The following is a 12,612-nucleotide window of genomic DNA, read 5'->3' on the forward strand; positions in this document are numbered from 1 at the left end:
ACTGACAGTCATCACATCTCGTTCTCATGACGCCTTCATGATACAGCTTCTCCATGGTAGGCAATATGCCGAAACTGAGGGAGGAAAAAGAAACAAAGTATGGAATTAGGATCATGAGATTTCTCAATAATAAGAAGCACATCCTAGGTACTCTACTTTTAGCAGACAATACACCGATATTAGCAAAAAAGTGCTCTCGTTTATTTTAATTCATTTACAACAGGTACATAATAATAGGTACAATATAACAAAATAATGCACTCATACTAGGTATACAAGTTGGTTTTGTAAGTAGTTCTCTTACCTGATGTTGTATCCTGTAGTAGTCGGTCTGGGTAATGCATACAAACTGACAGTCATCACATCTCGTTCTCATGACGCCTTCATGATACAGCTTCTCCATGGTAGGCAATATGCCGAAACTGAGGGAGGAAACGAAACAAAGTATGGAATTAGGATCATGAGATTTCTCAATAATAAGAAGCACATCCTAGGTACTCTACTTTTAGCAGACAATACACCGAAATTGAGAAGGTATAAAGAAAGAAAATATGGGATCAAAAATTAGGAAAGAGAGACAGAGGAATTTCCCAGCAAAGGAACTGTATTGATGGTAGGTACAACTACCATCAATGGTAGAGAGGGAGGGAGGGAGAGAGAGAGATGAGAGAGAGGGGGAGAGAGATGAGAGAGATGAGAGAGAAGTGTGACTAATGGAAATGAACGATCGCACAAAAAAGTAAAGTTTATGAAAGAAGAAGTTTGGTGAAGAAGAAAAAACAACTTTCAAAGGGCTTTACGAGGTTTGAAAAGAAGAGAAACCACAAAATTTAATAATATGGAAAAAACCGCGCTATGAATGTCACACATTTTGCTGTGAGAAAAGTAGAGCAGGAGAAAAGAGAAGAAGTGGAGGAGAAGAGGAAGAAGAAAAGGAGGAGGAGGAGGAGGAGGAAAAGAAGAAGAACGATTAGGGAAGGTGCAAAAACCGCGTTATAAATGTCACACATTCGCTGTGAGAAAAGTAGAGGAGGAGGAAGATAAGATGAAGGAGGGGGGGGGAGAGGAGGAGGAAGAAGAAGAGGGAGGCGAAGAAAGAGGAGGAAGATAAGAAGAGGAGCAGGAAAAGGAATATAAAGAAAAGGTGAAAATGAGGGGAAAGAGAAGAAAAAATGGAAAGAGGAAGATAAGGAGGAGAAGAAAAAGAAAGAGGAAAAGAAGAGAGGAGAAGACGAAAAGAAGGAATAAAAAGAAGACGAAGATGAAGAGGGAAGCTAAATGTGCACATAAATGTCACTGAAGGATCACGTCAGCTTGTCAGGTGTGAAAGCATAAAAGCCAGAGGAGAAAGTTGCTATAATTTTTCATATTATTATTATTTATATTGGTAAACAAAAAAAAAGAGCCAGACAAAACGAAATGAAAGAAATGTAAAATAAGAAGAAAAGGAGCAGAAGAAAAAGAAGAAGAAGAAAGAAAAATATCAGGAAAACATTAGAAAGAAAAAAGACAACAACGACTTGCATTTGCATGGCGTAGAAAATTGAATGGGGGGAAAAAATAATGGATCTACTGCGTTTTGATCTAAGAAATTGGAGCGACTGACAAGTGAAGGAAAAGAAATTGAAGAAGAAGAAAAAAACAGTCAACTCTCTTGTCAAAATCAGAAAAAAAAGGATGTCGAAATACTGACGAAGAGATTCGTATGGAATAATTGAATAGAATAGAATAAAAGAAATAATTAAGAGAATATAAAGAATGTATAGAAAAATGGTAAAAAAAAAAATGGGAATCTTCTATGGACTGTTCTATTGTTAGTGAAGGGACATTTTTGTCTCATTCTGGCAAAGTAAGTGGAGTATTACGGTATACATTTTCTATACAATTCTTTACCTCTCGTCTACCCAATGAAATTCTTGTCTATTTCTATTCTTTTCAATCTCATTCTGGCAGTATAAACAAGGTGTATTTGTATTCTATCCTATTATCTTCTTTGCCATTTTATTAATTTCCTATGCTAATTCTATGCAAACTCTATCATCTTACCTGTCTCCCACTTGCAGCATCTGTGATCTTCCATCACTGAGCTCCACCTCCACACATCCATTGATGACCACACTCGTCTCATTCTGGCAGTATAAACAAGGTGTATCTGTATTCTATCCTATTATCTTCTTTGCCGTTTTATCAATTTTCTATGCTAATTCTATGCTAATTCTATCATCTTACCTGTCTCCCACTTGCAGCATCTGTGACCTTCCATCACTGAGCTCCACCTCCACACATCTAGTGATGACCACACTCCATGAGTCTAGCTCCTCTCCATCATTCTATTATATTCCATCCTATTCTATTCTATGCAAATTCTATCATCTTACCTGTCTCCCACTTGCAGCATCTGTGATCTTCCATCACTGAGCTCCACCTCCATCCTATTCTATTCTATGCAATATCTATCATCTTACCTGTCTCCCACTTGCAGCATCTGTGATCTTCCATCACTGAGCTCCACTTCCACACATCCATTGATGACCACACTCCATGAGTCTAGCTCCTCTCCATCGTTCATCACTATGGTACCGGCCTTCTCCACTACAGCGAACACCTGGAAATGGCAGACAAAAGTGGAATATGACGAAGTATTTTTTGGGTTATCCACTACCATAGTTATAGCCCATTGGAACTGCAAATGGTTGTTGTTTGAACACCCGTAAAAAAAAAAAAAAAAAAGATAAGGATTAGGAAGGAAAAACTGTTTTTTTTTTTTTTTTTTTTTTTTTTTTTTTTTTTTAATTTTTTCAGACAAGCCTTGTAAATGGTCTTAGTTTACATGGCCCTTGGCATCAATTTAATTTGAGGAAACCATTTGTACTGATGAAAATTTGCAATGAAAAAATAAGTTGGGGGAAAAGGGACTTTATTCGAGTTTTCAACCTATTTTTAGCTTTGGTAGAAAAACCAAACAACTAAAAACTAAAAAGGCCTGTGTGGGTTCTAATTTCGATGAAAGCCCTCAGTTCAATTCAAACTTCGCCAAAAGTTTATAACGAACCAAGGTAAAAGTAAACATAGAAAGTTCCATATTTCCAGAAATTTCGCTCAAACTGTGGCAAAATATCAGCTCCGAAAATATATTCAATTCTAGGAAATCGAAACGAGAGAGAGCTCTGCTTCACCGGCAAAACTGTGTCTCTCTCCAAACTTTGTTTGAAAAGTTCGGTCTCATTTCCATACATCAAGTATGTAGGTCACAAAGGTCACATATGTTGGAATAAATTTTGCGCTCGAGTTGACTTTATTTTTGGCGACGTCTGTCACAAAGCTGGGATGGAAAGTTTTAATAAAAATACATGCCGTCCCAAAATTCAAAATCAAGTAACGTCCCTTTGCCAAATTATTAATAGTAAAAGATTCGTACTAGCTTAACCCATCTTTTGAGGCTGTTTGCCCTACATTTAAGCCGCTGAGTGGGCTTTTTTTGTGTGAATAATAATAGTAAAGGAAGAAAGCAGATGACTATATTTCACTAGGCCTTTCTTTCGCCTTCATCGTCTTTCACAAAGTTCCCAATGACCAGGACTACAATTGGAATTTAAACTTTAAACCCGGTTTGACTCCTGGTTGAAGAGATCTGATTGACTCAAAAGTTTGAAATCTACCAATGAAATTCCCCCTAGAAGACGTTAGTCCTTTTACGAAGAAGTTTTTTTTTCCCTAGAAGACGTTACTCCTTCTACGAAGAAGTTTTTCCCTCAAGAAGATTTTACTCCGAAGGGGGATTTCCCAGAAGACTTACCATTACTCCGCACAGGGCTTTCCGAACGGCCAGTGTCATATTGGTAAACGCCTTCAGATGTTGCCTGGATTAAGAAATCTGATTGGCCCTAGAAGACGTTATTCCTTTTATGAAGAAGTTTTTTCCCCCTAGAAGACGTTACTCCTTCTACGAAGAAGTTTTTTCCCCTCCAGAAGATTTTACTCCGGAGGGGGATCTCCCAGAAGACTTACCATTACTCCGCACAGGGCTTTCCGAACGGCCAGTGTCATATTGGTAAACGCCTTCAGATGTTGCGTGAAGTCTAGAAGTTGCTCTATATCATCATCTGTCCGTTCCGAGGGGTCCTTTTCCAGACATTCCCTCACGCGATCCTTCACTATTAGACTCTGGAATAGAGAAGATGAAACAAAACCGTTAGATTGGACTTGGGAATAGAGGAAATGAAACAAAGTTAATGTATTGGACTAGAAGTTGCTCTATATCATCATCTGTCCGTTCCGAGGGGTCCTTCTCCAGACATTCCCTCACGCGAGCCTTCACTATTACACTCTGGAATTGAGAAAATGAAACAAACCCGTTAGATTGGACTTGGGAACAGAGGAAATGACACAGAGAAGGCTATGAGGGGGGTTTGTGAAGCTTTGGAATGTTAAAAATTGAACAACACGAAAAGAAATGAAAAAGGAATAAAGCAATAAAGTTATTTTTTTTTTTAGAGTGAGGAATTTCGGAAAAGAAACCAAGATTGGAACTCTAAAAATTGAGGAAATGGGAATGGAGAAAATGCAACTACAAAAGCAGCTTGTAGGCACGATATATTTTTGTAAGTAACCTAATAATAAAAAACAACACCTGCCCTTCGGTAATGTAAGAGACACCTCTATAAAAAAAAAATACAAAACGATCCAGTTAAAACGTATACCTCCACTATCGTTCGCTCAACAAATCAAAGGGAAATTCCCTATGAGATCATAGAATCAAAATAGCACAGCCTATGTTGAATGGTATGGTCCAAAATAAACAAGCCTACATCAGTAGATAGCAGATCAAAATCGTAGCAGTTCTACAGTGACACCTCTATAAAAAAATACAGTTAAAACGTAGACATCACTATCGTTCGCTCAACAAATCAAAGGGAAATTCCCTATGAGATCATAGAATCAAAATAGCACAGCCTATGTTGAATGGTATGGTCCAAAATAAACAAGCCTACATCAGTAGATAGCAGACACCACAGTTGCATTATTCTGGGCGTGTTATCTTTCAGAGATAAGAGAGCCCCATGACATAAATGTGGCCAACTGAGCTATGCCGTTTCCCCTATTGACGTTCAAAACACAAAAATAGAATGAAAAAGAAGTGGTTGGGTGGAAGAGCTCCATGAGAATTTTACCTCTTCAAAAATAAACCTCCGTAGTTAGTGACTATGGCCCGTTGAATGCGTCAGTTCACAAAGGATCGAAATAAAAATCTGGTGTGAACATCACACGACTTTCCTCATCCTATTGACTGATGCTTATTTTGGGTGTTCTTGTTCTTATAGCCAAACTTTTTCATGACATAAATGTGGCCAACTGAGCTATGCCGTTTCCCCTATTAACGTTCAAAACACAAAAATAGAATGAAAAACAAGTCGTTGGGTGGAAGAGCTCCATGAGAATTTTACCTCTTCAAAAATAAACTTCCGTAGTTAGTGACTATGGCCCGTTGAATGCGTCAGTTCACAAAGGATCGAAATAAAATCTGGTGTGAACATCACACGACTTTCCTCATCCTATTGACTGATGCTTATTTTGGGTGTTCTTGTTCTTATAGCCAAACTTTTACAATATCTCTAACCGATTAGTCGGTATAGCTGAAAACAGCCATACACGGCGAAGAAAAGGCGAAGAAACTTACTTACTAGGGAAATAGAAAGATGGACAAAAAATGATTGATCAAGTGACAAAAAGGGAGACATTGGCCGGCTGATATAGTACCAATTTTATGTTCACATGCAACCCGAAAAAATCTGGTGTGAGCATCACACGACTTTCCTTATCCTATTGAATGATGCTTATTTGAGTGTTCTTTTACCCTAACTTTTACAATATCTCAAACCATTTTGTCGCTATAGCTGAAAACCGCCAAAAAACGGTCGAAATCTATTCAAAAGCGGTCAAAATACCGCCAAGCGCAGCAACCATCTCAACCAAACGTTTTGTGTTGCATCCTTGTCACATTTGTGAACTACATCGAGAATGAAACACTTGGGTTAAAATAATATACTAATAGATTCTGACTTCTGACGTGACATTGTGAAGATTCATCTTGAGGTTAAATACAACGATTTGCAAGTACAAAAAATGGAAATACAGTCGAACCTGGATGTAAGAGCTTCCTGGATATAAAAGAAATTTTTCTGGGCCCTTCATTTTCAAGCCAAAAAACCCTGGTGGTCCCCTAGATTATCTTATATCCAGGCTCGACTGTATAAGCATATAAAGACATAGTCAGTCTTCTAAAGTAATTTATAATAAGTTCTACTTGTACTTGGACAAAAAAAAAAGTATTCTTTTAAGTACCTATAACATAAAGCCGTGGGATGTTCACACCAGATTTTTCTCTCTTTTACATTTTCTATTTCTAAGCAACCTATTCATCAGGTTTCAAATGAACAAGATGCTCTTATCAAAGGTTGCTTGCTCTCTGTCATGGTGGCAACTCTAATACCGTCTTAGTGAAGGCGTTTGCACACAAAGAAATAAATGTAGGTGGGGGTTTGTAGAGACGTCATAATGAGGCAAAGTTTGAAGAGAAAAAGTAAAAAACCGAGAGAAAAGGCAGATAGGAAGGGAGAGAGAGGAGGGAGAAGAGAAGAAGGAGATAGAGAGGGAGAGGGTGATAGGAAGAGAGAAAAGAAACAGAAGAAGTGAGGGAGAGAGAGAGAAGGAGAGGGAGAGAGAGAGAAGGAGAGGGAGAGAGAAAGAAAGTCTGAGAGGAAGAAAGAGCAGTGGAGATAAGTAGGAGAAGGACAAGAAAGAGGGAGAGAGAGAGAACAAAAGAGAGGGAGAAGGAAAGAGAGAGAGAGAGAAAAGGAGAAGAAAAAGAGAGAAAATGTATGAGAAAAAGGAAGGGAGAGAGAGAGAGAGAGAGAGAGAGAGAGAGGAAGAAAGGGAGAAAACCCTATAGAAACCATTCCATCATTAAATTTGATAGCAATTGAAAGAGAAAAAAAGTAAGTCAGTCAGTTGAGAAGTTGTCATTAGCCTTTGTATTCAGACAAGAATATGAATATTTCAACAAAATATGACATCCAAACAGACAAGCAATGCAGGTGAGGTTTGTTAGCAAAATACGTCACAATTCCGTTGAAATACAACAAAATAATGAAGTTATCAAAATACAAAGTTAGGTAAAAATACAAAATTGTACCTACTGGTAATGGTCCGAAATACCAATTATACCAATTGGACCAATTATACCAATTGGATTTGAAGGTCTTTTCTGAAGTTGTACAAAAACTTGAGCTATTTTTACCGGGCTTGAAATAAAATCCAAGTCAATTACATATGTTGCAATTTTTGTCTGCCTGAGCCTGTCAGTAGCGACAGGCAGGCTCAGGCACATGGCTGAGAAACCTTTGATGCCACCGGGAATCGAACCCGAACGTCTACATAGTGAGACCAGTGTACTTACCGCATCATCGGTTTGAAGGTCTTTTCAGAAGTTGTACAAAAACTTGAGCTATTTTTACCGGGCTTGAAATAAAATCCAAGTCAATTATGTTGCAATTTTTGTCTGCCTGAGCCTGTCAGTAGCGACAGGCAGGTTCAGGCACATGGCGGAGAAACCTTTGATGCCGCCGGGAATCGAACCCGAACGTCTACATAGTGAGACCAGTGTACTTACCGCATCATCGAACACAATATTGACACCTCGATCCATGCCTGGTATTCTGACGTTACCGCCCGCGCCTACCCCACCTCCTCCTCTCACGCCCTGATGTACTTCAGGGTAGTCAATCTGCAACACAATAAATAAAACATGGACCATTAGTAAACATCTTAGGGATTTATTTTTATTTTTTTTTTAACTCGGGGAGAGGAAATGAACTGTAACGGCTAAGGACTTATCGTCCCGAAATCGAAGAGAGAAGGAAGACAGGATAGGAGAAAGCCAGCCGTTCCGACACGCTACCAGTTAAGCTAACTAGGGGTATGTATAGAACCCAGAACTCAGGGAGAGAGGGGAAGAAGGAGAGGAAGAGAGGGAAGTAGAATAGGAAGAGAGGAAGAGGATTATATTAGGAAGAAGAGGAGAAGAAGGATGATAGGGAATACTTTGCATGATTAATGATCCAATATAGAATGTGAGGCACTCTAAAACAGTGGTGCGTCCCAAAATCCATGAGTTACAGATTTAGAGATGGGGACTGTTGGGAGAGTGGGGACTAATCCCCACTTGCTATCCCTATGACCCCGGGGGTTCCCGGGCACTGATATTAGCTGGTGATGGGAGAGTGGGGATTAATCCCCACTCCCTAATATCCACTTGCTATCCCCATGACCCGAGGGTCCCCGGGGCACTGATATTAGCTGGTGATGGGCGAGTGGGGATTAATCCCCACTCCCTAATATCCACTTGCTATCCCCATGACCCGAGGGTCCCCGGGGCACTGATATTAGCTGGTGATGGGCGAGTGGGGACTAACCCCCACTTGCTATCCCCATGACTCCAGGGCACTGATATTAGCTGATGGGGAGTGAGGACTTCAGGAGCTGCTATAAGGCCATTAGGAAAGAACTGTTTTCATATTATGCTAAACGCGAAACATAACTTGTTATAATTTATGACTTTTCGTTCCTCCGGATCCTTAATAGAATTCTGTAATGTATGAGCTATGATATGACGCTATTCAGATAAACCATGTTTGTATGAATTAAGGGAGGGATATTCAGAATAACTCTGGGTTAAGGTAAAAAAAAAAATGAAGACAGACACACACACGGACCAATGGCTGAAACTTTGGATTTAGGCTCTAGGATCAAGTGACAAAAGGGGGACATTCAGCTTAACTCCCACAAAAAGCCCACTCCGAGTCTTAGGGGGTAAACAGCCCTAAAGGATGGGTTAAGCTTGTACGAAACTAGCACCAAGTTTGTGTTCGCACGCCACCCAAAAACGACAAAAAATTCGTTTCAAATTTCGTTTCAAAAAGTACTTCATTTAGATGGGGGATTCAAGATCAGAAAGAAAAGAAGAGAAAGAAAAGGGAGCAAAAGGGGAAGAGAAAAACCATAACTTTAAATGGAGAGAACACGAGTTGCAGTAATGGAAGACCAGGGCGAGGGAGAGAGGGAAGAAATAGAGGGAAAGGGAGGGAGAAAAAGAGGGGAGAAACTCAATTTAAGGAGTCACGTAAAAATTCCCTTGCAGTTTCTCCCTCGTCCCACTAAAACCACAATAGGGGAAAGCAGGACGAACTCGGGTCGCGGGGCTGCATCAAGTTATTCCATAGGAATCATAGGATGCCCCTAATAGATCTGAAGGAGTGGGTGTGGCTAATGGTTTATGGGACCCCGGGGGGGACTAGGCACGTGTGTCTGGAATGGCTTTTACTCCCGCGATATAAAGGAGGGAGGGATGGGGAAGGACGTATAGGAAAAAGGCTTAGGGAAGGGTATATTAGGCATAGAATTAGGAAATAGAAGGGGTTGAGGAAATGAAACAAAACCGTTAGATTGGACTTGGGAATAGAGGAAATGAAACAAAATCAATACATTGGACTAGAAGTTGCTCTATATCATCATCTGTCCGTTCCGAGGGGTCCTTCTCCAGACATTCCCTCACGCGACTCTGGAATTGAGGAAATGAAACAAACCCGTTAGATTGGACTTGGGAACAGAGGAAATGACACAGAGAAGGCTATGAGGGGGGTTTAAGGGGTGTTGGAAATTTACTACCGCGATATTTTAGGAAGAGGGATAGGAAAAGTCTTAGGGAAGGATATGCAGAGGGGGAGATAGGGAAGGGTGTATAGGAAAAGGCTTATGGAAGGGTATATTAGGCATTGGATAAGGAAAAAGGAGAGGGGTGTCAGGTGTAGAAATAGGAAGAGTGTTTGGAATTTACAACCGTTGACATAACACCTGCCCTTCGGTAATGTAAGAGACACCTCTATAAAAAAGTAAAAATACAAAACGATCCAGTCAAAACGTAGACCTCACTATCGTTCGCTCAACAAATCAAAGGGAAATTCCCTATGAGATCATAGAATCAAAATAGCACAGCCTATGTTGAATGGTATGGTCCAAGATAAACAAGCCTACATCAGTAGATAGCAGATCAAAATCGTAGCAGTTCTACAGTGACACCTCTATAAAAAATACAAAACGATCCAGTCAAAACGTAGACCTCACTGTCGTTCGCTCAACAAATCAAAGGGAAATTCCCTATGAGATCATAGAATCAAAATAGCACAGCCTATGTTGAATGGTATGGTCCAAGATAAACAAGCCTACATCAGCAGATAGCAAGTTGCATTATTCTGGGCGTGTTATCTTCTAGAGATAAGAGAGCCCCCATGACATAAATGTGGCCAACTGAGCTATGCCGTTTCCCCTATTAACGTTCAAAACACAAAAATAGAATGAAAAACAGGTCGTTGGGTGGAAGAACTCCATGAGAATTTTACCTCTTCAAAAATAAAGCTCCGTAGCTAGTGACTATAATAATAATAGTGCTTATTTCTACTGCTCGCATAGGACTGAAAAGTCCCTTTACTTCAGCAGTAGGCTACTACTATTATTGTGGTCAAATTCTCAAATTATATGAGGATAAAATTCCATACATCGGCTGGGATTGAACCCACGCCCTCATGTTTACCAGGCGAGCGCCTTGACCACTACACCACCGAGGCAGGGACTATGGCCCGTTGAATGCGTCAGTTCACAAAGGATCACATAAACAACGAAACAAAAAATTTATCGAGAGTTTCGGCAGTGATTAGGCTGGTGTAATCTCGAGATATTTTGTTTACAGACAGACACACACACGGACCAATGGCTGAAACTTTGGATTTAGGCTCTAGGACCTCAAAACGTGTTTTGGCACTAAAAACTGACCATCGAAAATTTGACCCGATTACATTACTTTCCTTCCTATAGGATAAGGAAAGTGAAAATTTATCGAGAGTTTCGGCAGTGATTAGGCTGCTGAAATAAAAAGATCTACAAGGCTCCAAATCATAGGCACATCTGGCTAGGTTACCCAAATGCATATTTAAATAGAGAGGAATCTCTGTAATTGAAAAGAATTACCTATGTAATTTTGACGTACGGTAATTTATAGAAGTACATATGTATGTAGGTCTGTATCACCATAACAGTTCAGCCCAGGTATGATAGCTGGTGAAATTTTGATGAGAATAAATAGGATTGACGAAACGAGAGTGCATAACAAGAGGAAAGGATAGGTACGAGTTGATGTTAAATATGATAGGGAATTAGGGATTAACAGAGGTAGAAGGAGGGAGGGTAAAATTAGGGTTTTTAGGGATGAGTTGGGCAGGGAGAAGCAGGTATAGGGTAGGACCAGGAAGGGAGAGAGTTGGGACCTTGGGGTATGGAGATATTTGGACAAAGGGAGAGAGAGGTATTAGGGGAGGAGAAGACAGAGAGGTAGGTAGCTAGGTAGGTAATCTGGACAAAGGGAGAGATTAATAACAGGAAACAGAGGTGGGTAAAATTAGGGTCGAATGATAGGAAGGACAAAAGAGAGGAAGGTATGAGCTATTAACAACAAATCCATGCATCCTACTCCCTCCCTTGTACCCAGAGGGAGCTAGGATTTGGAAAGTGGGGGAGAGAAGGAGGGTAGAACTAGGAGGAGTACATAGAAAGGGTAGGAAAGTAGAAATGGGATAGGAAATTATGAAAAGAATAAGGGAAAACTAGAGAGGAAAACTATTAGCAATTAGGATATTAGGAGCAAGGGAGGTATAAAAAGGTAGAACTAGGAGATGGAGGAGGGAAAAGGAAGAGGTAAAAGTAAAACTAAAGGGAAATTAGAAACTAAGCAAACGGGAGAAGGAACTAGAAACAGGGAGGAGGAAAAAACTAGACGAGAAAAGTACCTATTAGCTATTAGAAATAAACGAGGGAGAGGAAGAATTTGAAAGGGAGGAAGGTGATGGGAAAAGGGAAATAAAACTAGGGGGAAAATAAAAACAAGAGGGAGAAAGGGAGGGAGAAACTAGGGAAGAAAAAAAAAACAAAAGGGAAAAAGGGAGGGAGAAACTAGAGGAGGAAGCTGTCTCCCTATCACCTGGGATCTGTTGAAACATAACTAATGTGAAGTCTTTGCTGAGATACTGAAAGCTTTTTAAAATACGAAAATAAATTTCACAACAATAAATACATGGGTAGATTTCCCACTTCTAGAGCGGCTCAAGACTTCCATGTGCTATCAGCTGACGTAAATACCTACATGGGTAGATTTCCCACTTCTAAAGCGGCTCAAGACTTCCATGTGCTATCAGCTGACATGACCAATTAGCTGTTGAAGTTGTGAGGCAGACCCCAGAAGGTGACTGAAGTTCTGTAAGTAACGACGTGGTGAGTAATTTTATCTCCGGATGGGCGAACATCTGGGTAATCCCATGCTGATTGCTTTTCTCGGCGCCACTCAGGCTGGGTGGGCTTAATGTGAGGAGGTGAGTAACTTGTCGCCGTGTAAAACCTCCGTCATCGCCATTAAAAACCTTAGTGGGCACACATACCTGCCTCGGTGGCGTAGTGGTCAAGACGCTCGCCTGGTAATCAGGAGGGCGTGGGTTCGATCCCAGCCGAGGT

The 12,612-nt window shown here is 40.3% G+C and overlaps 1 protein-coding gene across 1 annotated transcript; it reads right to left on the reverse strand.

The window, feature by feature from the left end:
• Nucleotides 1-276: 276 nt before the first annotated feature.
• LOC103520716 (rap guanine nucleotide exchange factor 2-like) lies at nt 277-7,783 on the reverse strand (the record flags this gene model as incomplete). Its single annotated transcript, XM_026831734.1, has 5 exons — nt 277-422; nt 2,466-2,605; nt 4,009-4,164; nt 4,226-4,327; nt 7,670-7,783. Coding segments are annotated over 5 exons (658 nt in total), but the record flags the coding sequence as incomplete, so codon positions are not given.
• Nucleotides 7,784-12,612: the final 4,829 nt, after the last annotated feature.

This window comes from Diaphorina citri, unplaced genomic scaffold (assembly GCF_000475195.1).
Source record: "Diaphorina citri unplaced genomic scaffold, Diaci psyllid genome assembly version 1.1 scaffold3972, whole genome shotgun sequence".
Classification (NCBI taxonomy): Eukaryota; Metazoa; Arthropoda; class Insecta; order Hemiptera; family Psyllidae; genus Diaphorina; species Diaphorina citri.